The sequence below is a fragment of the Ixodes scapularis genome, unplaced genomic scaffold (genome assembly GCF_016920785.2).
Source record: "Ixodes scapularis isolate PalLabHiFi unplaced genomic scaffold, ASM1692078v2 PGA_scaffold2__306_contigs__length_199485367, whole genome shotgun sequence".
NCBI lineage: Eukaryota > Metazoa > Arthropoda > Arachnida > Ixodida > Ixodidae > Ixodes > Ixodes scapularis.
The window spans coordinates 29,582,449-29,610,215 of record NW_024609857.1 but is presented as its reverse complement, the minus strand read 5'-3'; the positions used below and the strand labels follow the sequence as shown (position 1 = coordinate 29,610,215).

At 46.3% G+C, this 27,767-nt stretch overlaps 1 protein-coding gene and 2 non-coding genes across 3 annotated transcripts; all 3 read right to left on the bottom strand.

The window, feature by feature from the left end:
- Nucleotides 1–26,199, bottom strand: LOC115314655 (nicotinamide phosphoribosyltransferase). The gene is made up of 10 exons (XM_040210312.3): nt 26,110–26,199; nt 24,949–25,179; nt 21,031–21,159; nt 20,148–20,306; nt 19,476–19,606; nt 13,770–14,001; nt 8,019–8,279; nt 7,123–7,233; nt 1,848–1,859; nt 1–108 (listed from the first exon to the last, which is right to left on the bottom strand). The coding sequence occupies exons 1-10, from the start codon at nt 26,197–26,199 to the stop codon at nt 1–3; spliced, it is 1,464 nt and encodes a 487-aa protein (XP_040066246.1).
- Trnam-cau lies at nt 18,285–18,356 on the bottom strand. The gene has a single exon. It is a non-coding gene; the product is annotated as a tRNA-Met (tRNA).
- Nucleotides 18,555–18,626, bottom strand: Trnam-cau. The gene has a single exon. It is a non-coding gene; the product is annotated as a tRNA-Met (tRNA).
- Nucleotides 26,200–27,767: the final 1,568 nt, after the last annotated feature.

The following is a 27,767-nucleotide window of genomic DNA, read 5'->3' as shown; positions in this document are numbered from 1 at the left end:
TCACGTCTTTGTGACTCCCACAGAAACTGTCTCTGAACGATTCCTGATGTCTTCCAGGCTGTGGTCGATCAGTAAATGCCCGTTTTCAAACACAAGCAACATATGGTCCTGGAAGAAAGAAAAGTGACGTGAACATTAATTAGATGCATCAATCTTTTACATCAACATAACCATGCTGTCACTTAGAACTAGTATAGAATATACTACATTCAAGGGCATGCCTTTATATAATTCAGGAAATAACGTGAGGACACAGGCAAAATATTCACACAAAGCAAATATATGTTTTGTTTTTCGTCCTTAAAGGGGTACTCTAGTAATTTGTTTATGGTCACTGATTTGCCTCAAAATTGGCTCAACACTGATAAGCATGGCTGCACCCGCTCCCCCAAATATTCTATGAAAAAAAAAAAAAAAGAAAACAGTCGTGAAGTTATTACATTTTTTACTTTCGTTATCATCGTGGTATGCACTGCCCAAGGGGCATTACATGGTGGGTGTTGCTGTAAAATTCAGTCAAGCGTGAGATCCAACACAAAACAACAATACCATGCAAAAACTCAAAAACACTATGAACCCTCTAGTGAACTACCATCAAAATGGTGTGAAGTGTGCAGTAAACCATGTTCAAAACTGAATACAATATAGGAAAATAATGCTTGGAAACTCATTCAATGAGAAGCAGGAAAAAATGCTCGGCATACTCTGTTAAAGATTACCTGTGCGACCTGAAAGTCTACCATATGTGACGTCACTCCACTGGAGACCACATGGAAATTTGAATGTGGTTTCGGCATCATTTCATTTACGGTTTCTTCAATAGCTATTTTTAATTTTGAGACAATAAATAGCATACCGTGAAGACAAAAGTCCGGGTAATCAGAAATTGCAATTTTTTGGGGGTAGCTCAGAAAACGGCTACTCCGGTCAATGTTTTTGGATTTGGGATTACATCCGTTTTCAGCTCGGTCAGTGTCCCTAAATTACAAGGATTTTTTTTCCTCGATATTGTGTGTAATACAAATATCACGGCTCAAAGTTTGGTTTTGGGCATCTATGGCGAAACCGAAACAATCTGCTGGTGTCAGGCGTACATCCGCGACGTGACGTCACGGAGGTGCTGCAACGCATGGTACACGCACAAGTCCGTCTTCAGAGCGCTGCCATCTTGCTTGGTTGGGGTGCTCTTGGACGGATCATGATCCGATTACGAAGTCTTGCTAAAGCGTCGTAATTGGCTTATGGCCGCACGCAAGCGCACCCCTGTGAGCGAGATGGCGGCGCCACAAAGATGCTGGATAGATGGATGGATGCCAGAGCCGTATATGTAGAGAGTTTGGCCATTTGTTGGGAAGTATAGGAGACAAATGAAGCGGCGCCATTGGCCGAAAGCGGGCTGGGCGTGTTCCAGGGCGTCTTCAGAAATTCGAATGTGACCAACCAGAAGCCGGAAATAATAACCTGGTGGTGGTCGCAAGAAACAAACCTGATAACTGCATTGGAGTAACTCTCGATGGCTGAAAATATGGTTCACGTGATGTTTCAATCACACTCATCTAAAATGATGGTGGAAGAGTGCGACTAGCAGAAAGATCGACGTAATCCTTACGCCAAACGCCGAGCGCCGGGAATCCGCCGTCAGAGCGGTCACACTCTGTCCGCGCAAAACAGAGTTGAGCGGCGCATTCGTTTCTTACATCTTTCTGCATGATCATGATGAAACAACACGTGCACCCTATTTTCAACCACAAAGAGTTACTACACTTCACTCTTACGCACTTATTAAAACCATATACGAACAGAGACCTTCGATGATCGATCGGCTCAGAACTGTTTCTCGCTACCACCGCTAGGGGATTCTTTTCGGCTTCTGGTTGGTCAAGAGAGCATGCCAAGCCCTCTTTCCGAGTCTGCCGCACGCCCTGGCTCTCCCAGCGCCTCCCATTGACCGAACTCTCTACATATACGGCTCTGATGGATGCTAACGTCTGTACCATTTATAACGGGCGGCAGCTTGCGCCACCTAGCCTAGAATGTAAAAACCAAAAGTATGATACCTCCCTTTGCCCTTCTAAGCCAACTTGCTCCCCTGTGCAATTTTCGTAACTATCACTAGAGCACTATATAGCTCCTTCGGAGCAGAGTAGCGTAGAGTTCCTGTATAGCTACCTACGGTAGCAGAGTTGCGCATTCAGCCTTCGCGCGTGGCCGTAGCGCCGGCTTTCCCGCACGAGCTGGATGCTTTGCTCCTCACGTGACTAAACTTGGCGAATAGCGGCGCCGCGCGCGCCGCCGCGCATGGAAAACAGGAGAGGAGGAAAAGGAGGCGGAAAGCAGGGAAACATACGCCGGGGCAAGAGAAACGTCGGCGGAGCGACCGTAAAGGTGGCTTTCTTGCACGCCACCGGATGCTTTGCTCCTCACGTGATGGATCTCGGCGAATAGCGGCGTGGCGGCGCGGGGAAAACGAATGCGCAACTCTGGCTCCCGTAGGGAGCCTATACAGGAACTCTAGAGTAGCGCAATCTAGAACGCCGCCTCTCGGCGACTAGCGGCGAACGCCCGGAGGTTCAACTGCGGTCAGAAATGCATGGAGAACGTGAGAAAATCGTTGTTTCTTCAGTATTGTGGGAATGTACGGAATTGCAATCATTTTTGACATAATAATGGAACACTTTAGAATAATTTCCGCTAAGTTTTGTGCCCCGCAAGGACCTGACTTTCTTTTTTTAAAAATTGCCTGAGCGGCATCATGCAGCAGACGACACGGCGACGTCACACCATTCACGTGACCCGCTCCGGCCAACCCGAAAAGCCCATCTCCGCTGCGAGCAAAATACGTCTGCTTCAAACGCCATTGCCTTGGAAATTGCCTTCTCAAAATTTGCACACACATCCGATATTGTTAAAACTTTGATAAAGTGTTTAGTGCTTCACTAACTGCACGACAGACTAGTTTTGAAAAGTGTGAACTCGCCGTTCATTTTTTAATCAGCCGTGTTGTGTCGATCTCCATGTATTCTCCCATAGGGCGGGCCGCCTCCTGGAACCCTGAGTACCACGTGACTCGCGCCGAGCCGCTCTGTCGGCCATGTTGTCGGCAAAACACGGGGTTCGAAGGATTGCGTTACTCTGCTCCGTAGGAGCTATATAGTGCTCTAACTATCACCAGGGTGATCTTGGGGGGGGATCGGGCAAAAAAACTCAAAACATCAGGCCCCCCCCACCCTTTCCTCTCGGCGAGGGAGTCGCAAATTTTCCTCTGGTCAAAGCTCGTCGGCGTTACCCCAACACTGGGCCCACTGGAAAACAGGGTGGAGACTTTGGGCCGGAGCCACGCGGCAGGAAGTCCCAATTTTATTTTCCTCCACTTATCCATTCTTCCATTCGCGTCTGCAAACCCCAGCGCTCCGGCTAAATCCGTCACCCCCTCAGGGAGGGCGGGAGCAAGCCCTGAGCACCTAAACACCTCATGGTTTATTGTTATTATTAAAATGCAACCCCAGCACCATGACTCCTTTCCATATCCCCTAAGAACTTCATAGCTAATGTAACTGCATAGTGTCCTATGCTTCATAACCGCTGCATTCATTTTCCCTTTCGTTAGCATATTTTATTCCTGTTCTTCAAAGTATTGTTTTCCCTCATTCAGCCATACTCTTAAGTATTTATACCTCTTTACGTGTACTACAGGGCGTCTCAAATAGCGGCCAGGCTCTTTAAATCGACTGCAAAAATTGCAAAAAGAAAAAGGCCTAACTCCCGTGTAAATGCAGCGAAGCCACCGGTCTTCAAACAATAGTGCACCTTATTGTTTGAAGGTGGGTGGCTTCGCTGCGTTTCCATGGGTACCTATGCCTTTTTCTTTTTTTACTTTTTCCTCAGGTAAGTTCCCTCTTCGCAAATTTTATAGAAACAATGCACCACCTGTGGGCAACACTGCACAAAATCGTAGCGCGATAGGTTAAGAAACCGATGAGAAATAAAGTTCTTTTGTTCAACTGAATTAATTGCCATAAGTAAACAAATAAAAAAAAACGCGGTGGCCCTCACCCCTCCCTTTTCCCTCTCTTTCGTTGCCACTAGACACTGGGTCAAACTCGTTTCTGGACCGCAAGTGCCGCAATTTAGAAATACAGTCGGCAAGGGTAAAGTACGCTGCTCCAGAGGCACATACGGCTTCACGCATATTGCACACGCAAAACACATCCACACGGCGTCGATTCTTGATCAGTATTCAAGCGTGCGGAGGCACGCTTGGATACTGATATATACACAGCACTTCGGCGTGCCAAATAAGCTTTGATCACGCCTCAAGACCGGCGAAACTTGCTTTCGACGAGTTGTGCCTTTTTTCCTGAGGCAGAGTCACGGCTTACACTGTTTTAAGAAACTTCTTCGGCGAATGACGATGAACGAGTAGAAAACGTGTCTTCAGCACGCTGCCGCCAGCCTCTGCAATGCTAGCGAAAACGCGCCATGCAAGGTGGCTGTCCAGTGGCTGCACTTGCGCTACAGCGACCGAGCGGGGAAGCGCGATCCAGCAATTGTCATAGAGATCAACCTTTTCCACAAGGGCGCTCCCATCTTTAATGTCATCATTTCTGGTATACCACCGTTACTAGATCAACTCAGTTATGGAGCTTCCCATAGACGCTGTGCATTGGAGGGGGTCCGAAACCGTGTCCGATTTTTTTGCAGCTAGGTGGCGCTGCCGGCGCATTAATCCGCGGATTTTCGTGTGCTACTGCTCCGCGGCTGCCAACGTTGGCGGCTGCCAACCGCTGCAACTGTTTGCGAGTCCCAACCCGACTCCTCGGCGACCAGCATGGTTGTTTTTTCGCCCTTTCGCTAGTAAAAATACAACTTGAGCATGTAAGCGGTAGGACCATGGTGGCATACGCTTTGTATTATTTCAAAACGCCGCCGCCTTAGCTGTGCTGGCAGCGCAAAGCGTTTCGAACAACCCAAATTCGTCGGCGCCACAATCCGGTGGCTACAATCAGGGAAAGTTTGTACATAATGTAATAGTAGATGTGCCGTCTTACCAAGGCAATTCCATTGCTGGCCGTGATCGCAGCACACCAATACGAGCGTAAGTATCGGAACGCTTCGATTGCGTTGGGGGCATTGCTTTCGTTCTGTCGCCGTTAATATCTTGGGCACGCTGATTTGATGGAAGAGCTAAGTTCAGCACGCCTGATTTTCTGCCTGCCTGGAGCTTTTTGGGTGGCATTTTTGGCGAGAGAAGCAGTGCGCGATCATTATTTTGCGCCGACAGCAGACGACACTTGGAATGTGGTTCAGAGTCAACAGGAACACAGATTCAATGTTTTATTGGTTAAAACAAGTATCGGAATTTCTCATATGTGACTACCAACTGCAGCAGAAACAATTTGAAAGTCGTCTGCCACTGTCAGAAAAAGCGCCACGAACATCCGTAAGCTCAGTAGGCCAGATGCAACGGCCATAAGCGCGTCGTCAATGATGATGGTAGCGAGTATTAATGCGGAGCGCGCGCCCTCTAACTGGTGCCACGGAAAGGGACCCCCCTCCGGAGCGGAGTTCCAGAACTGAGTTGTTCTAATAACGTTGTGGTATACGGGTAAAACATTGCACGATCTGTCCATGCCGCTGGAAGGTGTTTATGAAAAATTCGTGATTGTCACACATTCTAGTTTTTCCTCACCTCTATTTTCTTGGATATTCCGGGTTGAAATATCTTATCATTTTTTCGGCCTGTATATCAGATATGGAACCCACGTGACTGAGAACGACAGGAAACAGAAAACATTGCACTCCCTGGCACACCCCCTGCAGCGCCCGTGTATACTCGTTTCGAGTTTTCACTTTACTCCATGCCGCTCCAAACTTAACTTAGGCTGACAATTTTTTTTTGTTTTTGGCATTTGCGAAAAACTTACTGGACTATAGTTTTTTTAGTTGTGGTTTTGCCTTTTGACGCCAGGTGGAGAACTTTGTGGAGGTAACTAGAGTTCCTGTATATAGCTACCTACGGTAGCAGACTTGCGCATTCAGCCTCGGCGGGTGGCCATAGCGCCGGCTTTCCTACGCGGCCCTGGATGCTTTGCTCGTCACGTGACTGAATTCGGCGAATAGCGTGGCCGCGTGCGCCGCCTCGCATGGAAAACAGAAAAGGAGGAGAAGGAGGCGACAGCAGGGGAACATATGCCGGGGCGCGTGCAACGTAGGCGGAGCGACCGTAGCGGTGGCTTTCCTGCATGTAGGTGGATGCTTTGCTACTCACGTGATTGATCTCGGCGAATAGCGGCGTGGCGGCGCGGGGAAAACAAATGCGCAAATCTGCTCCCCCTTGGGGGATCATAGCGAGGAAGTCTAGAGGTAACTACCCTCCCTATCCGTTTCCGAGTCAACGTTGTTTTTGAATGGCAAACCCCCCGCGCTTCAACCTCGCGCTCCTTGACGGACTCTGAAATCCAGGAACTGCTAATTAATTCAGGTTCTTATGACAGGGAACCTGAGTGTGCCTTGGATACTGATGAAAGTGATGCGAGGTGCCACTTTGCGTGGTACGGTGTTTTGAAAAATAACACAAGAATAAAGTTTTTTTTTTGTTTAATTAAAGGAATTCAGAAGTTAAATAACATTTTGAACGTAAATCAACATAATTTGGTAAATAAATGTTGATTTTGAAGCGTGCAAACGCGTTCTACAACCAAACTTTTTTTTTGCAGCGAAAAAAAATTGGCACGCTAAGACGACAAAAAAAACAAAAAAAAACGGTATTTAAAGGGTGAATGAATTCTCATCATCAATGTCTCTAAGTCTTACATGCTTCATATGAGGACGTGTGCTTCATTTCTGACTATGCGTTTCTTTGGTCCCATATCCTTTCAGTAATTGTCTCTCCTCTCAAAGCTTCCCAAGGTAAGCGCCCATGCAACACTTGCGCTTATACTCGCGGACAACTTTCTGTGGCATTTCCGACGATAGGAGGAATGCGCGTGCTCAGCTTCAATGGGCGCTCTAACACGCCCTCCCGTACCTTTGACTGCATACCCACAGAAAGTAGTTCCCGAGTATAGTCACTCTTCTTTCGACTCGTCCAGAAGTGGAGAAGGTTCTCGCCTCGTCTGCGGCTCCTTTTCCCTGTTCCGCGGTGGAGTATTCGTTGCAGTTCCTCTGTAGTGTGAGCCTGCCCTTCTTGGATTTCTTTGCTATGTCCGTCACAGGTTTCTGGAACACTTGCCTCTGAAATTAAACGTACCCGCAACTCTGGAACTGCATGCTTGTGAACGCCTTCTGACACGGTTGTTTAAGGCTGAAATGGTGCGCAGTCGCGGTAAAAAGAGAGGAGTATGAAGAACATGGCTGCGACTACATTAAGGCGCCTTTATGGTGGCATGGCTAGGGGACGATCCTTAATTTCGCGCAAACAATCTCCGTGCGTCGTCGCCGCATACCCACTGGCTGCCGTTTTGAGTCCGTTGTTGCTGAGCTTGAGCTGATGGCGATCAATGTTCCACGACATCGCAACGCACACCTCACTCGCGTCAAGATTGTCGTTCTTGGCAGACTATAAGCAAGAGCCTGCTTTGAATACGCACTGTGAAGGACCAGCTCGGTTACGGCGTTCAGTGGGCACCAGGAATTGTGTTGTCTCTGCGTTTAGGATAGTCGGTCGGCCCCAATGGGAGTTCGGTGTCTCCGTGTAGGTGAGATATTTAGGTGAGGTATTTAGTGAGTGGAGTGCGACTGCTAGAACGAGGTCTTTAACGTGCATCACAGCGGTACATGACCGCACACAGGTGCGATGCTCATCCAGATCGAAATGGGCAGAGGTGGGGATTAAACCCAGATCGCTGGGTCCTGCACGCGAATTTTTGCTGCATGTGCTCCAAGCTGCGATGCATCGAGACGCTCGGCCACTGGTCCCCCATCCGTGAGCCCCAGTTAAAAGTATCGTACAACTAAATATTTATAATGTACTTCTGAACCAAATGGTCCCGTTGTAAAGTTTGGGTGTCCCACACTACCTCCTCTCCGCAAATGGTGGCCGCACTGCACTGGAGAGCAAATCGGAGCGTGTTCCTGTCGAGCCTCTGGAGCAGCGTTCCGTCGCTGGCAAGAAGCACGTTGGCGGCGCTCCAGCGATTTGCCTTGACGTTGGCCAGGATGGCGTCGGCCATCTCGAGTGTCACGCCGTCGCTGTGCAGGAGCCGCAGATAGTCCGGCAGCATTCGGTAACCCTTCTCGTTCTCGGACACTGGGAAGCACCGGGCTAGGGTCTCTAGCACCTGTGGCAGGTGGAAGACGCGGGTTTTGTCTTTCATTGCACGTAATGTGGCATGCAACGTTGCATGTTTATTTTATTAGTTGCATTCTGGCAGTCGTGCTTCGAAATTATGTAAAGTGCAGCATGTCGTGTTTTTGCAGGCCGGATAATGTACAGCACAAATGATTGAAAAAATATTATTATTATTAAGAAAAAGTAGATAATTAGGTAGATTAGCTCCTATAGGATAAGATTTAAATTCGGTGTGTGCGAAAACTGCATCGAATCGAATAGCGCATCATAGCTTGAATACTCCAAAGGGAGCCGGTATGTCGTGGGTCTCCCCAGAGCTGTGAAGGCTATGAATGAGTCCGCGCTATATGGTTGTAGCTGCTATTCGCACACCACAATAGACCATTCCATTTAGAGCTCTCTGGGCGGCACCATATTGTTCGACCGCAGCGCCCTCTCCACACATCCGGGAAGTTCAACGGGTTCGGCGAGGTAAAACGAGAGAGAGGGCACGCCGCCGACTCCGCTAGCAGTCGACAAGCCGGGAGGTTGCCGTTCTCCATCTTTGGGCTGTATCGGCGGGCTGTACGGAACATCGAACTCTCGCTCGTGGCTGCCGTTATGAAGTGGTTCGCGTTCTTAGAATAGTTGTGGCTACTCCAAAATCAGCTAAATAGCTCTCTGTTGTTCTATTTCGCTAAATGATCAACTAGCATATCTTTTTTCCGTTACTTAAATAGCAGTTGAGTCAGCCGGCAGTACTACCCTCAACTACTGCGTGTATTGCGGCAGGAGAGCACGTTTTAATTATTATTTCAGACTTCCGCTCATGGTCGCTAAGGGCCTACAGCAGTACGAACTTTTTATAGTAAAAAAAAGGTACAGCAACCGGATTTACTTTTCGCCAAAGAGACCGGCCAATCTGACACAGTTTTCCCTGTTTTTTTTTTTTTATTTGCACGCCGGTAACAGCGCAATTGGACCCTGTGAGTCTTTTTATCTAGCATAGTATTACACGACAACTGGCATACCAAAATCTGCGCATCTGCGCTTGAAAGTTCCAAAATGACGCGATTTTAAACAGAGTTTGTACGCCAGCCGGACGCTAGCTACAGCCCACTCGGTGGAGCGGACGATGTGCGGGGTGAGAGGGTGAGTGCGTTTTTTTTCTCTTTTACCCTCTCTGCTATGTCCCTAATGGAACGGTCTATAGTCCGTTGCAACGCAAGAAGGTTGGGCGAGGGTAAGACGGGCCAGGGAGGGGGAAGCAGACGGAACGCTGGAGAAGAGAGGGGGGAAACCTCCTCTCTCTAGCGTTCCGTCTGTTTCCTCCTCCTCGGCCCGTCTTACACTCGCCCCACGTTCTTGAGTTGCCGATCCAATGCATCTACGCATGCAGTCAAGCCTCAAGCCACATAACTCAAAGTTGCATAAACATTTTAGGAGTTGCAGTGTTAGGAAATACTTAAAGTACTACTTCAAGTAGGTTTAGAAAACGTCTACTTTACTTGAAGTACATTCTCTGAATGTCTACTTCTACTTTACTTGAATTTTTTTTTTCTGGCACTTTCCTAGGAGACGACAACTACCGACTTCGAAGTACATTCCCCAAATTTTGATTTTGTTAAATTTATATCACAAAAGGATTTGTCAACTCTGAAGAAATACTGGGGGGGATATTCTACTCTCACCAGAAACGTGAGCAGACGACGCATCGCCCCGTTTGCTCTGGGGGCGGCTTTCTTTTAGCTTCTTGACCCCTCGCTACTTTTCGCTCGGTCAGCGCAGGCGAAGAGCTTAAAAGTATTAGGAGAGCAAAATTGATCATAATGTAGCACCTGAGGCTGTGGTGCGGAAAAATTGAACTTCCAAAGAAAGGGTAAAAGCACAGGCGAGCTGGTGTCTCCGGTTTACGATGGATGAACTTCCAAGTCGAAGAAAAATAACACAAAGGCGAAGGACAGAATGTTTTGAGACATTCTTTTTTTGTCTTTTGCTTCGACTTGAAAGTTCCTTAATTTTTCCGCACCACAGTTTCAGGTGTTAAATTATGATTAATCATCACCAGCTAGCCTGCTCATTCACTGTTTTTTTTTATTAAGAAGAGGACACTTTTCTACATGAGGATTGCTTGACGAAGCTACGGGCTGATAACCTTTCACCTCAAGAAAAGCAGGGACGTTTTGCGCATTGCTCATATGCCGCGCAAAGTAGTTCTTACAAGATTTGGTTCTGGGAAAAGAAGCGATCGATCTCTTTGGCGTTTGGACGGTATACGTCTTGATAAGGTAACATCTGTCTAATCTAAAATGAACCTACATCATAAAGGGGGGAATAGTAAAGCGCCGCGAGGAGCCGGACTTTCTTTTTGCAACGGTTCTTGAGGATAAAACGGGTGTAGTACATTTAAACCCCTTGGGTGCAACAAGCCAGTGCATGTGGCGCCAAATTCAGAAGTCGGAGGGACTTCTGAATTTGGCGCCATTTCTGAAAATAACTATTCTGTGGCCACTTCACTTTATCCGATATGCGCCACAGTTTTCGAAAAGAGGCCATGCACCCCTTATTACTAGTGATGGACCGAATCTGCCGAACTTCAGATTCAGCAAAGTTCACCACATGCCGAACTTTTGAAGGAAAACTCGGCAAAGTTTCGGCAAAGTTTCGGCAAAGTTTCGGCAAAAATTCGGCAAATGTCTACGCACGCGCGAGAACGCGACGGGGCGACGGGGCCATGGATTGCAAATGGACGCCGTGGAGTCGTGAGGTTACCATCGTAGAGTGTAGTACAACCAGCGGTTACGGCGAGGTGTGGAGTAGGCAACACGGTAACTGTGCGCTCGTGAACCGTCGTGATTGTGTTTCTCTTCAATAATTTCTGCCTCAAGAACAGAAGATCGACCAGAAATTGACGCAGTCCAGTGCGCAAGTGACGACTGATGTGGTACATTTTGGGCAACGTGATCTTCATGTGACCTTTCCAGTGATGCAACGAGGTAGTTGAAACATTGACTGACAATTACTTTAAAGCACTCCTAACAATTATAACAATCCTGTTTTCGGCTCACAAGCAGTTTCTGCCAAAACAAAATAATATTGCTTTTTAATTAGCGTTATTTCGCGGTTTTCATATATCTGCATAAAAGTAAACACAGAGCTGTCATGCTCGACGTTGCACATCCAACATTAATAACTCTTTACATTTTCCTAAACGTTCGTGTGTGTCCTAAAACCAGAACCGGCAATTTAAAGGTTAAAAACGAGACATTGCGATTATGGGACCCACACTTTCATGCAAAACTTACGTCAAGTGACTCAAATAATAAAAAAAAAATCCATATTTACAATAATATTGTTAACTCTTCTGGTGAAGGCTCAGCAACCGTTGCATTTGTTTTCGCGCGCGAAACGGTGACTCCCAGAGAAAGTAAGTACGCAGTGTTATTGCTTTTATTGTAGCAGTGTACACACACTTGCAGGCTTGTCCTGATGAGGCCTCAAAACCGAAATTCGTAGTGAGCGGGCGCAGTCACGAATCACGCTACGAGAGTTTCAGTTTTGAGGCCTCATCAGGGCAAGCCTGCAAGTTCGTGTACATTGTTAAAATCCCAACCTCGTTGTCATGCCATTTCTGCAAGAAGTCACTAAAATTGCCAGTAAACACACAAAAACGACACCGGTACGATTAACTTGTAGAATATCACCATATTTAGTAATAACTGTCAGTATGCATTACATGTTGCATTTAAGTTAGAGTAAACAACCAAAAACCCTTTTCCCGCAAAAAAAAAAAAAAATATATATATCGACGTTTATTCTGGTAACAATGCATTTTTGCCGAATCTTTAAAAAGCTTCTGCAAAGGTTCGGTTTTGCCGAATTCCAAGTTGACGCCGAATTTTCGATTCGGCAAAAGTTCCGCCCATCACTACTGATTACCCCTGGGGCAATGCATACCAGTTAAGAAATCGCTGTATAGGGGAATAAAAAGCCACGATGAAATATTGTGTTAAAAAATACTTGTACTTCACCTTGAAAGTACATTGTATTTATAGTAGTTTACTTTAAGTATATTGCATCCACTGTACTTTACTTGAAGTGCATTAACTCTAATTTATTTTCTATTTAACTTAAAGTTCTTTTCAGATGTACTTTACCCAACACTGATAATACGCCTCGCAAAAGCTTACAAGGTCTGTATACATGTGCTGTAATTTTCTTTGCCAGTATGTTTGCACATGTCTAGGGAATGGTGATTCCATAGACATGTTTGCCCAGGGAATGATAATTCCCTAAACGTGTAGGATATATATAGCAACTTGTGTATTTTGAGTTGGAGGTGAATTCGGCGCAAACTGTTAGTTGGTCCAATATTTTCGAATCGAATATTGAATAATTGTTGCGTCTCCATCTGAACTAGGGTGAGCTCCAGCTACACCCAATCGAGATGATTTTGGGACATTTTTCTACTCCCAAATGTCCTTCACTTAATCTCCAAGTAAAAAAAGGACAAAAACAAACAAACAAACAACAACAAATCAACAAATAACATTACAAGGTCTTTGAAGTTTGAAACATTATATCGTTACCAGTAATTTGAAAAAAATGTCTGGCAAATTGCTAGGTAATTGTGTTACATACGTGAACTGTTCTAGCATCAGAAACGTTTAGCGATACTCTGGGTTTCATATATGCAGGGCTGATAAACCTGGCGATGTTCCAGAGCATTCCATACGTTCGAGCTCCTCCCTCGAGTGTGCACAGGTGGTAGACCAAGCTCCTCCTTGCCTACCCCTCTGGTCACTAGACCCCCCCCCCCCCCCCCCCCCCCCCCTCGTTTATTGATCATTATCGAGCTTGGCGGTCATGATTATCAGGCTTCACTTATCAGCCTTCACGAAATGCTGAGCAGCTAGATAAAAAACGTGTATGTTAAAAACAAAACAAAATATAACCAGTGATTTATGCAGCTTGTGAGGGCGCCGTTGTCTAACATACATTCCAGAATAATAGGTATAGTTTAACTTAGAAAATGTTTTACTGCAGGGTAGCCATCAATTTCCACCGACTTCCAGTTTCTTTTGTTCTTAAATACATGCGCGCGCAGGAGGAAACATCCGTTCTGCAGGTGCGCTTTTCCTCCAAGTTTGGGTCTGCACTGCGGCGAAGCGAGATTCCCAGGATCACATTGTATCCTCCGCGGGTGTCGCCGTCAAGCCGACTTTAGAACTAAACCCCGTGATACGTACAACGTGCACTATCATGTGTTGGGACAGTTGGAGCCGAACAGCTGACATTATCCACGCGCCATCTGCCGGATTTACAGATCCGCTACCGGTATGCGGCAGATTTGGCGGATGGAATGGCGGATGGGCGGATCCCGTTTTGCCGCGGACACCTGAAACCGCAGCATGCCGTTTCTTGCCGGGTTCGACTACCGTTCGGTGTGTCCCCGGTTTTCGACAGGGTTATAGCGGGAATGTCCGGGTCGTCACCGTACCTCCACCACGACCTCTGGAGCGTCGCCAGAGTCGATCCTGATAATCAGGAGACCGCCGTGGTGCTCAGCCCGAGCGATGACGTGGCGACGTAGCTTTTGTCCCCACGTGTGTTCGCAGCAGTTGAACACGTTGTAGCTGTCGCTGACCACGGATGCCGGGCCGCTGGGAAAGGTCTGGAGGGCATTTCGGCACGCCGCTGCTTCGCCCGCCTCGCTCCACGGTGTCATTGTACTGCGCATAAAAGTCGGAATTTCACCGTCGCTATGATGCCATATATCGTTTATAACGAAAAATATTGATTTGGATAACCTCAATACGAGCGTTTGCAATTGTTTAAGGATTTCGAAGAATATCAGCAAAGGCCTTTATTGTAGTGGCGCGCCGGTTTCGATTCACGAACCTCTGGGTAATGGGCAAGTTGTCGAACCGGTCAGAAGGTACGGTTCGGGCTCAGTAGCGATCTAAGTTTGTTTCGGTTCGGTTCCGGTCACCGTGGTGATCCGGTTAAGTCATGCATGCCCAATATCGGTTCGTTTATAGGTTCAAACCGGATAATAACACATCCTTGCTGGGTGGTGGAATTAGCCTCAAGATTTTTGAAATATGACTAATTTTTGAGCTATGGTGTCCCGTTTAGTGAATCAATACATCAATCGAAATCTGGTGAAATATGAAAAAAAAAAAAGCCTCATGACCGCAAGTCGTCGCTCTATTTAACTAGAGCCCTAGAGCCACAAATCAAAATGCCATGATAAAGTATACGGAAAAGCCAGGAAAAGTAACCAGTCATGCGTGATTTACATGATAGTACACGCCAGCCGGCCGATGGCGTTCTGAGCGGACACATGGGGCGCTTTGCTCATCTCGCGGCCGCGGTTGCGGCTAAGAGGGATTTTTATGTCACGTGACCAACTCTATGGCGTTGTCCCCATGGAGTTGTGACAACCCCACGAGAAACCCATGATGAAGTACCTAGCGTCCCTGCCTAATGGAAGAGAATCCGTGTCGCTTCTAGTAGAAAAGTTTAATTTCGCTCGCAGAAACTGACTGCAGAGGCTTTCAACTGGAGTCAAATTAACCGTTTCTTTATACTTTAGGAGTGACAGGTAAAGTCACGACTAGGAAAGGTAAATATGAGCCAAAATAAAAGAGAAATCACGCGAGATAAAAGCGGTGCCAGTACATTTATAGACCTGCATGAGCAACGGACTTTGGAGCCCTCTGCTGTAGTCGAGGGTTAAGAGAACCGTGACTTGTCGTTGCGGCGGACGCGTTGCTGAGGAGCTGGTATATAGGACGTCACAAGAGGCTTAAAAACAGGTCTTGTTCCAGTCGGTTGTGGACAAACGCAAGTGTGTGGACAAACCTTAAGCACTTCTTATGAGTTGTGAATGCGAAAGCATGAATGTCGTTCTTGCGCGCGTCCTCGAGAAGTGGCCGCGCTGCGCTGACATCGGTCGTGCCGCCGCTCTCCAGGGCAGCGGCACAGCCGATTTCTTTCCCCAGAGTGGTCAATGGGAGGCGCAGGCAGAGGCAGCGCGTGCACCAGACGCAGAAAGAGGGCTTGACATGCTCTCTTGGCCAATCAGAAGCCGAAAAGAATCCCCTAGCGGTGGTAGCGAGAAACAGTTTTAATCGTTTTAATAAGCGCGTAAGAGTTAAATGTAGTAACCCTTCATGATTGAAAATAGGGTGCACGTGATGTTTCGATTATGATCATAAAGAAAGAAGTAAGAAACGAATGTGCCGCTTAACTCTGTTTTGCTCGGACAGAGTGTGACCGCTCGGACGGCAGATTCCCGGCCCTTGACGCTTGGCGTACAGATTATGTCGATCGTTCCGCTAGTAGCACTTTTCCACCATGGTTTTGGATGACCGTGATTAAAACATCACGTGCACCATATTTTCAGTCACCGAGAGTTACTCCGACGCACTTCTTAAGTTTGTTTCTCGCGACCACCGCCAGGGTATTATTTCCGGCTTCTGGTTGGCCACATTCGAATTTGTGAAGATGCCCTGGAACACGCCCAGCCCGCTTTCGACCAATGGCGCCTCCTCATTTGTCTCCTATACTTCCCACCGAATGGCCAAACTACTGCCTTTCCCGCGCGCTGGCGGTCTGCCCGTGCGCGTCAGCCGATTCCTTGTCTAGGCACGCTGGCGGCGCTCGCGGTCACGCAGCGCCGTGGGATGGCCCTCCTTGAAAGTGACGCGCAGCGGCCAATGGAGCCTCGTTTCTTGAAACTATGGCGCGCGCCTGCCAATAGGACCAAAGCCGAAATCCATCAGATTTCGGCTTCTCTTGGAGAAAAAGATTTAGGTGCCGTTTGGCGCAGCTTCAAAGCTGATGACGTCGGCTCGCTTCATGGGACAGTTAACGCTTTCGCAATAAAACTAGCTCTCCTCAAGACGTGCCCGAAATTAATGTCCGGATTTCGTCCGATCGCCGTGAAGGGACTGTCGCCGACACTTTAGATTGTGTATGCTGTGTTATTTGAGATTCTTCTCAAATAAACCTTGTTTGGGTGACGCGGCACCGTGGGGTGCGTACAATATGTTGTTTGACTGATGAGACCTGTTCAATGTTATGTCGTAAGCGGTGAGTACCCATGCCTTTCGGCTATCTTGTATGGTGATATATTTTTGACAGTTAAGAACTTTGTAGATTGACACAGCTGAATGTATGGCATCTTGAAAAACCTGCATAAAATTAAAGAAACATTCCAGTTCGATTCCATTTCGTTACGTCGCGCAAGAAACTCACCAAAATAGCTTTCAATTGCTTATTTTTGTTCTCAAAAATAATAAAACGCTTTCTTAAAAGCCTCGAGAAATTCTATTTGCCAGAAAGCACAAAAGAAACAATAAAACGCAGCAATTTAGCACCCACCAGCGTCCGGAATTGCTCTTATGCAGGCTGCCACGGCCCAATGACGAGAAAACCCACAGCCCAGCGCAGTCGGGCAACACTGACGTACACTATCAAAATCCAGGAACGCGCGCTGTACATCGCTTCGTTTGAGACTGCCGCTGGAAACGTCTACACTCGTTTTCATCTCAAGAACCGTTGTAAACAAAGACCGGCTCATCGCGGAGAATTACTTATTTTCCTTTAAGGTATGCGGAGCGCAAGTTCGTCTGCTTCTTTTGCAGGGGTTGTGATGACGTCAGAACGCCGAGTTCTGATTGGTTCTTGTTAAAAGATAGTGGGCAGACCTCAATGCAGCTTGCCTCGAGGTCTGCCCACTATCATTCAATCGGAGCCAATCAGAGCTCGGCGTTTTGACGTCACCACAACCCTTGCAAAAGAAGTCAGACGATCTTGTGCTCCGCATAGGCAGATGCATTTTAGTTGAAATATAGGTTATTCTATCAGGTCATATACGCTTCAAACGCTTAACAGCATTGCTTCTTCCTACAACAAACAAATCTCCTAAGAACTACTTAGCGCAGAGTATGAACAATGCTCAAAACTGTATCTTTGTTTAGGTGCTGACGCTACCAGCTGATGGGACCAGTCAGACTGAGTCAAAAGTGCACCATCATGGTGCTCGTCATGTTTCTGTTGGTGCTCTATTATCGCTAAACCAATCATAAACAGGAAAGGACTAGTGACTTTCGCTTTTGACGCTGCTTGATTAGTCCCATTACCTTCGCAGCGCCGACTGCTCTCGACCTAAACTGAAACGAAGTATAATAAAGTCTTGCCACTCAAATTTCGTCCAACAAAACAAAGGAGCTCCTTGACGTAAACAAGTAGAAATGTAATCAAGTTGAAGGGTTTATGCCTAAATGTTCGTTGTCAATTTGGTTTTGTTTCGATTTGGTCAAAAATAACGGTTTTGACCTAGTTTCTGGTTCGGGTTTAGTTTGAGGATCTGGTTATGGGCCCATGCAGCACACTTCTACTGCTCCACTCTGCTGTGATTTGGAGCTAAAGAGGAGGGTGCTATGGAGAGAAAACAAATATAAATTGAAAATGAAAAAGAAAATTGAAATCTGTGTTGTTTATTCAATGAAAAGGTAATCTGAAAATTACCACAAAAGCACCTGGTTTTGTCTACTAGAGACATTGAATACCCGCAAGAGTGTTCGCCAGCAGAGCGTAGTCTCGACCCACGAACCTCTGGGTTATGGGCCCAGCACGACCTAACTGCGTCAATATGCTGAGATTTCCAGTGGAAGTGAATGATTATGTCCAGAGAGATATTTATATTCTAATTGAAAGGTGTTGTTTTATTGCTAGTTTGATCAAAATAGTCTAATGAAATGAATTAAGTTACTGTTTGTCAGTTGATCAGAAATCTTAAGGAGCAGCACCAAAAGGTTCCACTGCAGTAGAGCGTAGTCACTCTTACGTGATTTCAAGCTAAATATGTTTTTGAGAGAGATATTAATATGGCACTGTAAAATGGTTGGTGTCTTGTTAATTTGAACAAAATTTGATTTAACGGATTTAAGTCACTATCGTTTAGTTCATGCAACGCATGTAACACCAGCAAAATATCTCAATTTAGCAGAGCGTGGTTTCGATCCACGGACCTCTGGGTTATGGGCCCAGCACGCTTCCACTGCGCCACTCTGCTCCGATTTCGCACTGATCAGAAAAATGATGTGAAGAAGGAGGGATATTAATTAAAAACTGAAAAAAAAAGAATTACCGGAATTTATGGTGTTAATTTGAACAAAAGGTAAATAGAAGAATTGCCATATGTGCACTAAACTTTTGTCAAATAAGGATTTAAAAAAAAAAAAAAAAAAAAAAAAAAAAAAAGACAACATTGTAGCAGAGCGTGGTTTTGATCCACGGACCTCTGGGTTATGGGCCCAGCACGCTTCCACTGCGCCACTCTGCTCCAATTTCGCACAAAACAGAAGAATAATGTAAAGAAGGAGGGATGTTAATTCAAATCTAGAAAAAGAAATATCGGAATTTATGGTGTTAATTTGAACAAAAGGAACTATGAAGAATTTTTGATATATGCATTAAACTTTTGTAAACTAAAAATGAAAAAAAAAAATCAAACAATTGATTGAAACCACACAAGAGTGTGGTTTCAATCCACGGACCTCTGGATTATGGGCCCGGCACGCTTCCACTGCGCCACTCTGCTGTGATCTGGCGCAAAAACGGACCATGTTCTGGAGAAGGATGGCAATAAAAATCGTGATATATTGTAATAAATTGAACAAAAGATATTATAAATATTTCCGATAGAGACAATCTAGCTTTTGTCAATTAGTTGGAAAATCTGCAAGAACTTTCTCTTTAGCAGAGCGTGTTTTTGGTACACGGGCCTAAAGGGCCGAAAGGTTCCACTCTAGTCGGCAGGCTCAGATGTACGCCGTTAAGGTAACCAAGCCGTGCATTCTCAAGAGCATAAGTTCTAAATCCCGAAAGACTAATATTGAACGGAATGCAAGGGCGCAAACGAGCTGGTAAATATTGAGCATGACAAAAAAAAAAAAAAAAAAAGAAAGAAAACCGAGACTGCTGAACAGGCCGTTTCAGTTACGTTTGAGACCATTTTTTTTTTCTTTTTGTCAGGACTAATATTGCCTGCCCACTTAGGACACCTAAGTGCTCCATGCCGTCAGTCCCTTTTTTGCTACAAATGGAGGCGACGTTGCTGAATTGAGATACCGGTATTTTGATGCGGTCTGAGTTGAAGGTGCAAACCCGGGGTAAGAAGCGTTAGCGTCACCTGCGATCCGTGGACGGGTAGGAGAAGCCGGCCATGGGGCAACCGTAGAATTCTTTGACCAGGCAGACGCCGGCGATGTTGTCAGTACTCGAAAAATTCACGAGGTGAGCAGCGCCTCCGATGGCAGCCGACTGAAAGGTATTGGAAAGAGATAAGAATGTCTGCGCCACCTGATTCAACGGCACATTTTTAAATGGCACCGAACAGACGTCTATAGCGTCACGTCGAGCTAAGCTAGTTCGCGTGCGCATCTTGTCTCCATCTCTAGCGCCAATCAGTATGCGTGAATGCTTAACAGACGGTTTTGAGCAGCGAATACATTAGCCGATGGAATCTGTGATTTAGTAGCATGGCGTTTGAAGAATGGTATCGAAACGTAAGCCAGTTTATGTAAAGACGCATGCATGAATTTCCGACCATTATCTAATCGACAATAGGTTTTATACGAAAATGGGTACGTTTGGCAAAGTGCTACGTTTACAAAGCTCAACACAGTACCACAATAGAAGGCTCGTAATTTCGCTGTGACACATGAATCATAGATGCGACAGACCTGAGAAGGTTTATATTTAGAGGTCTCTTGTTATTCTCTATACTTGGTGTAGTATGCCCGTGAATTCACGAAACGTATGCGCATAAGAAAACTGAGGTTCCAAGAGGGTGAAGAGTTACCTCCACAGAGGTGGCTCCTTGGTATCCGAAATCATGCAACTGATAGGAGAGGCTAGCCTTGGTGTCGGAAGTGTCGGATAGATACCTGGCCAGCAGCTCCTTGTAGTGCCAGCTCTTTGTGGCCACCGTGGTCGGGTACCAGGTCTGCGTCAAAAGCGTCTGAGAGCGCACCAGGAAAAAAGAAAATTGTAATCACGAGCATCATGTTATTGCGAAGCAGCCAATGAGCACGTGGCATAAAATAATAAGAACGCATAAAAACGAATTAAATATAAGAGGCGGGAACTTGACAAACCAGCTCTCTGCCTTTCTCAAGCTTTCGGTGACTTTAATGACAGTTATAAATGGTATCTTAGGGAGGATGGGTGTGACTGCTGCCTCTCGATAAGCATTTGAGTGTTCTAATTGTATAAATGTGCCCTCATAGGTGTCTAATAAAAATGACATAAATGCGTAAGCTCCCACCCTGTTGTTCTTTAGCTGACTTTGTCGCTGTTTCGGTATTTTGGTGAACCATAGCTCCGCCGCAGAGTGCTCAGTGGGCTGTTCAATAGCAAGCTGAGGAAGGCAATAAGTGCTGTAGCTGTGGCCACCGCCTATCATTAAGCCTGCCACCTTCTCTTGGCACTCTACCTCCATCCGTATAGTCCCGCGGCTCGCTCTGGGGACCAGTCGTTGATGCGTCTTTAATTAGTCTAGCCAGTAAGGGGGAAAATTGATATTCAATTGTTACGCAGTTTCAACGAGGAAAACCTTGTGCATCTGCTGCTACTAAGAGAACGCTACCGTGGGAGTCTTTCTGGGGCAGCTTTCTTTCGAGGCTCGATGATTCCACGAAGGGGGGGGGGGGGGGGGGGGGGGGGGGGCAGATTGGAGTTTTTACCCGAAACCATTCGGTGAGCCAGGGCAACTCCGGGTCCGTGTTTTCAACCGTGAAAAGAACGTTGCGCGTGGGAACTACGCTTCCTTCTGGAACGGCCTTGATTGCGAGTGGAAGGTGACCTCCGTGCTTCTGTCGACAAAAGCGCACAGGACGACAGGCCAGTTTAGGCTTGAAGCCGGAGAGCTGTCGAAGCAACAGTTAACGTTCGCACGAGGTCATGAGTAGTCGAAGCAACAGTTAACGTTCGCGCGAGGTCATTAGTGAAACTATGGTGCCTGGTGCGCGTCTCCGACTGGTGTGTTTAACGTCCTATCTCACCCACACATAATATGTGGTCCTCAAGTGGCAACAAATGAGGTTACAGAAGTCGCCGTGTCATGATATCGGATGTCGCCATACTGGTGGTTGGTCGTAAGAATGCTGGTGAAAAGCACGAGCGAACGCGGATGTCCCTGCCGTCGCGGCGTTCCAACTTCCGGCTGCCTAAGCTTGCGTGAACTGACACACTGGAGGGCGACTCGAAGCAGAACGGGTGTCTGTCACATCAACCACCACTTCTGGGACACCGCCAGGATCGCGACTGGCGACAGCTTGACACTTTTGTGACGTCATCAGGCGGAAATTGAGGGACCATGTTTTTGGGCGCGCTAAACAAACTAGTCGGAGACACGTTCCAGGCACCATATGAAACTCTCAATATACCTTTCGTGACCTCTTATCTGGTACCGACTTACTACGGTCACGTCAACTTAAGAAATTGCAGAGCTTTTTTTAGGTCCGCGCCACTTGCTTCGCGATTTGTTCCTCGGGGTTCCTATCGGCGAATGCCGCAACCTCATTGGTTGTCAAGCCATAATGAGCTGCTCAGGACCCACCACGCCCTGTGTTTCATAAACTGTGACTATAGTCTCTCACTCTCGGGAAACGCTATCACTCTAAGAAACCAGAGGCCAGATTCACGAAACGATCTTACGCCAAAAATGTGCGTAAGACAAAACTTAAGAACAAATCCGTATTCACGAAACGAAATTTTCGTAAGTTTTGCGCAGGTTACGACGAAATCCTACGACAGCTCCGAAGCTGTCTTACGCACTTCTTACGATCAAATCAGCATGGCCGACAGCGTCGCTCAGTTGGTCGCGACAACCAACGGATGTTTATCTTTCTACGTGAGCTTCTCACGCGTCCCGACTTCAAGCAGCAAGAAACAAGTAAAACGTACTTGAAACAGACCACGACGAACGAACAAGAACGCTGGATCCACAGACACCCGGGAAAAACTCCAAGGGCCACGAGTACGGACTCCGACCGATCGGCAGATAGGCCTAGCAGGCACTCCGACTCGGCGCAGCGATGATCTGACGGTCCTTGGCGAAGACCGTCTGCCCACGACCGGCTGGCGTGCTGAATGGAATATGCCCGCGCGACCCTTGTGAACCCTTCCCGTATATAGTTTGATCGCTGACCTCAATTCTAGATTAAGGGGTCAATCTCTTCCCCTTGTCATCTCCTTGTTTTCCGAGGCAACGGTGACGAACGCTGTCGTCGAAAAGGGGCTCTCATCGATTCTATCTCTGTTTTGTGTGATATCAAGCTCAAATAAACGCCGTATGGATTACCTTCGCAACATGGTATGTACACTTTGTTATTATTATTCCATTTTAATCTGACACGACTGCACCTCACAGTCGATCGCTGTAACAGTTCGTGGGTCGCAATGCCGGTCCAAACTTTCTTCGCCGGGTGTCACGTCAGCATCGAGTTGCAATTGTAAAGGATCGGTCCCGAAGCGCTTATTAATTCGCGGTCCAACAGCGCAAATCCAGCACTTCGATCAAACGCGCGCTTCCGTTCCGTAGTGTGAACAGGCATTTACGTGGCTCTTGCTTACACTGTCATAGTTCAAACGTATATTTTTTAACGTCGGCTCGCTCCTGTATCTCCGAGGCCGCAAAAAAGGCCGCGGCAATTTGTTCCCATCTAGGTCGCTCTGCAAACGACTGCGGGGCGTCTTTTACCAACGATGACAGTTCTGTTGACTTGGTAGCGATCGAGTTCGTAGCAGTCAATGGGGATGGTTACGCATCCCGGCCTCGGCATTCCGGCGAGTTTAAATCGTGTTCGCGTCGACATATCACTGCACGGATACGAACCCCAGACCAGCGGTGGCAGAAAGGCCACCTGTGTTTGTTATGAAAAATCCACGTGCTCCGAACGGCTCCGAACGGCTCCGAACAAATGCCGAGCTCTCCGATTGGTTGTTCGTGCTGCCGAAGACGCCGTCGCCATAGCAACAGCACCGGTAAGTTTTAGTTTTTCCGTACGACAACGTCGCTTTCCTCCTCTCACTTAAGAACGCGTTCGTGAATACCGATTTCTCCTCTTCTTTAGATGTTCTTAACTTACGAACTTCTTAGTTAAGTTGTCGTAAACTAAGAAGCTCTTCGTGAATCTGGCCTCTGGAGTGTCGACTTTTTCTATGTTCAATGCCACAGCGCGGGCTGTTTCTTTGGGGCCTCTAAACTCGTCAAGCACAAACAGTTGGGGCCGAAGTTGACGGAGCGCACCGATTGGCCTGTCACGACGATGACTTCGCGCTTTTTTCGCTAACGTCCAATCTGACCGAACTTCCGGCTCCAGCTTTGTGTTTGACGAGTTTAGGGCCCGAAGTCTTAACAATATCCTGAGACTCGTCACTCGCAGAACTTCCCTCTCAGATTGCTGCGACGGGCGCTTCCAAGTGCTTCATGGGGAAGTCGATGCTCCAGATTCCTTAACGAGTATATGCAGCGTTATGAAGTACTTTAAGCACTTTATACTTAATGTACTACTTCATGTAGATTTAAGAAATGTGTACTGTACTCGAAGTACATTCTCCGAGTATGTACTTGTACTTTACTTAAAGCATTTTTTCCTGGTAATTTACGACGAAAGTACAACTCCCGACTTCTAAGTACATTACCCAAATTTAACGACATAAGAATGGCATACCGTCATGTGAAAATGCGCTGTCATCTTTCGAGACGTCATCTCGTCATTTCTCTGAGCGGAGTAATGGTGGCTATATGACCGATACAAATGAGTGCTTTCGTTGATTTTAATAGTTCGACAGCGAGAGTAAACAACTACTTTGTGGCCACTTGACTTTATACAACATTCGCCGTGGTTTGCGAAAATAACTGATGCACCCCATTACCCCTAAAACAAAATATACCAGATTGAAAAAAAAAAAACTATAAGGGAATGAAATTATTCTAGAAGATTGTGTTAAAAAGTACTTGTGATTTACTTTGAAAGTACATTATATTTACTTGAAGTGTATGGTGCCCGGTGTACTTACTACTTTACTTGACGTACATAACCTCTAATTTACTTTGTACGTTAAGCACGTTTTAGATGCACATTACCCAACACTGAGTGCATGTCAAACTGCACCGCGATGTACTCGAAACACCAATCATTGAGTTTTCTTTTTTAAATCGGCAACGGGGGGGGGGGGGGGGGGGGGGGGGGGGGGATGTGAAGAGCGATCGCCGATCGGTATATATATTGTTCCAATAGTCACGCGGTCTTACTCGTCAAAATGCTAAATGTTTTCTTACCACCAAAGCTGCTGAGCCATAATTATTTTAGCGTGAAAGTGACCCTCTTTCTCATTGATAAAATTGATAAAAGGAAGACCAATAACAGTGACTTCTGGGAGTTTACCAAGTGAACACTTTATCAATTTTGCTCGGAGACGTTGGATGAAAAGCGACTTGCGGGTTGCTTTCACCGTTTGATAAACGAAAAAAAAAAAAAAAAACACGAAAGCAACGTGTCCTTGTTTTTGTTGCCGTCTGGGGACATCGAGGCGTCATAAATGTTTCCAGCAATGTCTTGTTATAGCAGCTATTTCGCATGACTAGGGACACTTACTTCCACGACGTGCATCCAACCCAGCTCGTTGAAGAGCTCCTGGTTGAAATGGAGCCGAAAGAACTCCTTGGCTTCGAGCACTTTTTCGGCCGTGATGACGGGGCCGACGAGCCACCTCTTGAGTAGGTACTGGAGTCCAAAGAACAGAGTGTTCTCGAACTTGCCTCCCTGGCTCTCGAAGTAGAAATATGTGACCGTGGTGCCTGGAGGGTACTGGAGGTAATGACACACCTAAAAAGAAAAGTTTGCGTGGATAAAACAAGATAATGTTCTTTATTTCTTTAAACGCGCAAGTTTGTTTTGGTCGATTTTCCAGGAGATAGTACACGACTTTCACAGTAAGTATGGTATCTATGCTCACGCACTTCTCAAGTGACAAGCATCAATTGTCATTTATAGTAAGTTAAGGTGTATAAATGTTAGAAAGAAACACGTTGACAATTTTTATCAAGAAAGTGAAGCGGAGCGACGACATTGACAACCTGAGACTTCATACCCATTGTCAGAAGGAGTAAAAACTAAAACTATATCAAGCGATTTTCTGGTCCAGCCTTTTGCACATTCTGGTGACTATCGGGAGTGGCATCGAGGCATGCTAACGAAAACCTTCCCTTTTCTATCATATTTGTAAACATAAATGTTGGTAGATAGTCCTATCTTCGCTTCACCATTCGCCATAAGTGCAGGCCGAAACTATAAGCCGATGGGGTCAGTCACACAGCATCAAAACCGCAGCGTTACGTAATTTGTCGTCTTTTTGTGCGTTTGGTATTATCGGGGGTAAACTAATTAAGTGCAGTGAATAGGCTGTGGACTTCCGTTTTTCGTGTGTGTGGGCTTGTGTTTGTATGTATTCTAGCCTTTGACAGCGCTCGAACTTACGGTGAAACGAAGTATAAATCAGCGAACCGATCCAGTATTTTTAACGAGTTAAGGTCGTGACACTGGCCATTATAAGTCCCAAGTAAAAGAAAGACATATTTTACTAGAAGGTGTTGCGAGGTATAATAATATTAAGCATTTTGTTACCTAAAAATGTAGCCGAGTGACTTTACGATGTAGGATGTAGGAAAGCAGGGTCTCATCATATATTTATGCACTTTTAGCTCCTCTCCTGGTGCCCTGCGTGACTTATCTTTAAGAAATCAGCTACTCACTTACTGTGTTGTAGACGGCCTTCTCGTTCGGACATCTAGACACGTGTATACCTTCCAGGACTTTCATATCTTTTCGTGCATTCAACGTGTCCATCCGTTCAGTTGTGTTAAGTTGCCTGTCGCGACAATACCTGGGAGAAGTTCACGCAGAACACTTGAGGTGGTAGCTATTTTACTGGAAAGTACGGACTGGCTATGCTTCATCTTACGAGCCATTGCACTCCAAAAAAGCCGATGCGTCTAGTTTCCCGCACAGCACTTGGAGAGTCAGTCACGGCAACTTACGGAGGCAGCTCAGCGAATGACGATGCCGAAACATATGTTTAGACCAAAAACCGCGTCTTAGTTGTGACATTAAGCAATGCAAGCGTTACGTTTTGCATTGCTTAATGTCACTACTAAGACGGAGTTTTTTCGTCTAAAAATATGTTTCGGCAGAGCGAAGCAGCCCATTGGAGGGATGTTTCGGTATTGTCATTCGCTGAGCTGCCTCCGCAAGTTCCGGTGATTGGCTCTCCGAGTGCTGTGCGGGAAAGTAGACGCACGGGCTTTTTTTTTAGAGTGTGATTCGCAGCTAGGGTGTTACGTACTCTGCATGGTGCGTGAATATGCGATGATACTCTCGGTAGTTTCTAACTCCATCGTTCATCGCGTTGCAATGGGAACACCGATCATTGATCTTTCTTTTAGTCTGTTCAACCAATAACATAGATCAGTGGTTCACAAATTAGTGTCCGGGAAGCCCTGCCTCATCAATCAAACCCGACAATAAAAGTGATCTTTTTGCAGATCGAGAAGAAATTTTCAAATTTTCGGGCGAGTTTTCTTGTGTGTATGTCAATAGAGAAGTCTACTTCACTCTAGCTCTTAGTTATATCTATTTTGTAAGGAGTGTAAAAAAAAATTAGTTGTTTTTTTTACCGCAAAACTAAACTAGGCATCGCCGAACGCCCATTTTCCGCCCAAAAGTAGAGCTAGAGGTCACAACCAGATGCCAAAGTTTCAGCCCGATCTGATACCCTATTCAAAAGTTATAAGAGATTTTCTGAAAATTTCAATGGGAAAAAGGAGCCCATTTTTGCCCGTTTTCGGTTTATGTATTTGAAAACTCCGTCGGCCACCATTTTTCCCATTTAAATTTTCAGAAAATCACTTATAACTTTTGATTAAGTTATCGGATCGGGCTGAAACTTTGGTATCTGGTTGTGACCTCTAGCTCTACCTTTGGGCGGAGAATGAGCGTTCGGCGATGCCTCGTTTATTTTTGCAATAAAAAAGAGAGTGGTTTTTTTTTGTGACATTCTGTATATCAATATAGCCGCCCGCGGGGCCGAGCAAGCAGCGCTGGGTCACGGGCTGCTAAAACAATTGCGTCTATTCTTGCTGCGGACGTAACTTTTAACATTTATTCCTGCTTACTTGTTCTCGAAAGTGCATGTTCATTCTCGCCCCGAGCGCGCAACTCTCATCCTTCTTTGCCGAATATTCTAGATAGTGACGTAAACTAGATAAGAAACTGGCCGCGCCCTTGTCAAGTCAGTCTCGCCCTAGCGCTGGATCCTGCTCTTTCGCCGGCATCGACGCCTGCGACCTAGGCCTTTTTCTCGTTTGTTTTGGGCACAAGTTGGCCCCATTAAACGTTCGTTTTTTTCAGTTACTCGC

What these genes read in the sequence shown, in the direction of transcription:
- LOC115314655 (XM_040210312.3), bottom strand. Translation starts at nt 26,199, where the DNA reads ATGGACACGTTGAATGCACGAAAAGATATGAAAGTCCTGGAAGGTATA. An exon ending in TACCCGTCCACGGATCGCAG is followed by an intron (nt 14,002 to 19,475) that starts GTGACGCTAACG and finishes TTTTATGCGCAG; the next exon opens with TACAATGACACCGTGGAGCG. An exon ending in CTCCAGAGGTCGTGGTGGAG is followed by an intron (nt 8,280 to 13,769) that starts GTACGGTGACGA and finishes CACCTGCCACAG; the next exon opens with GTGCTAGAGACCCTAGCCCG.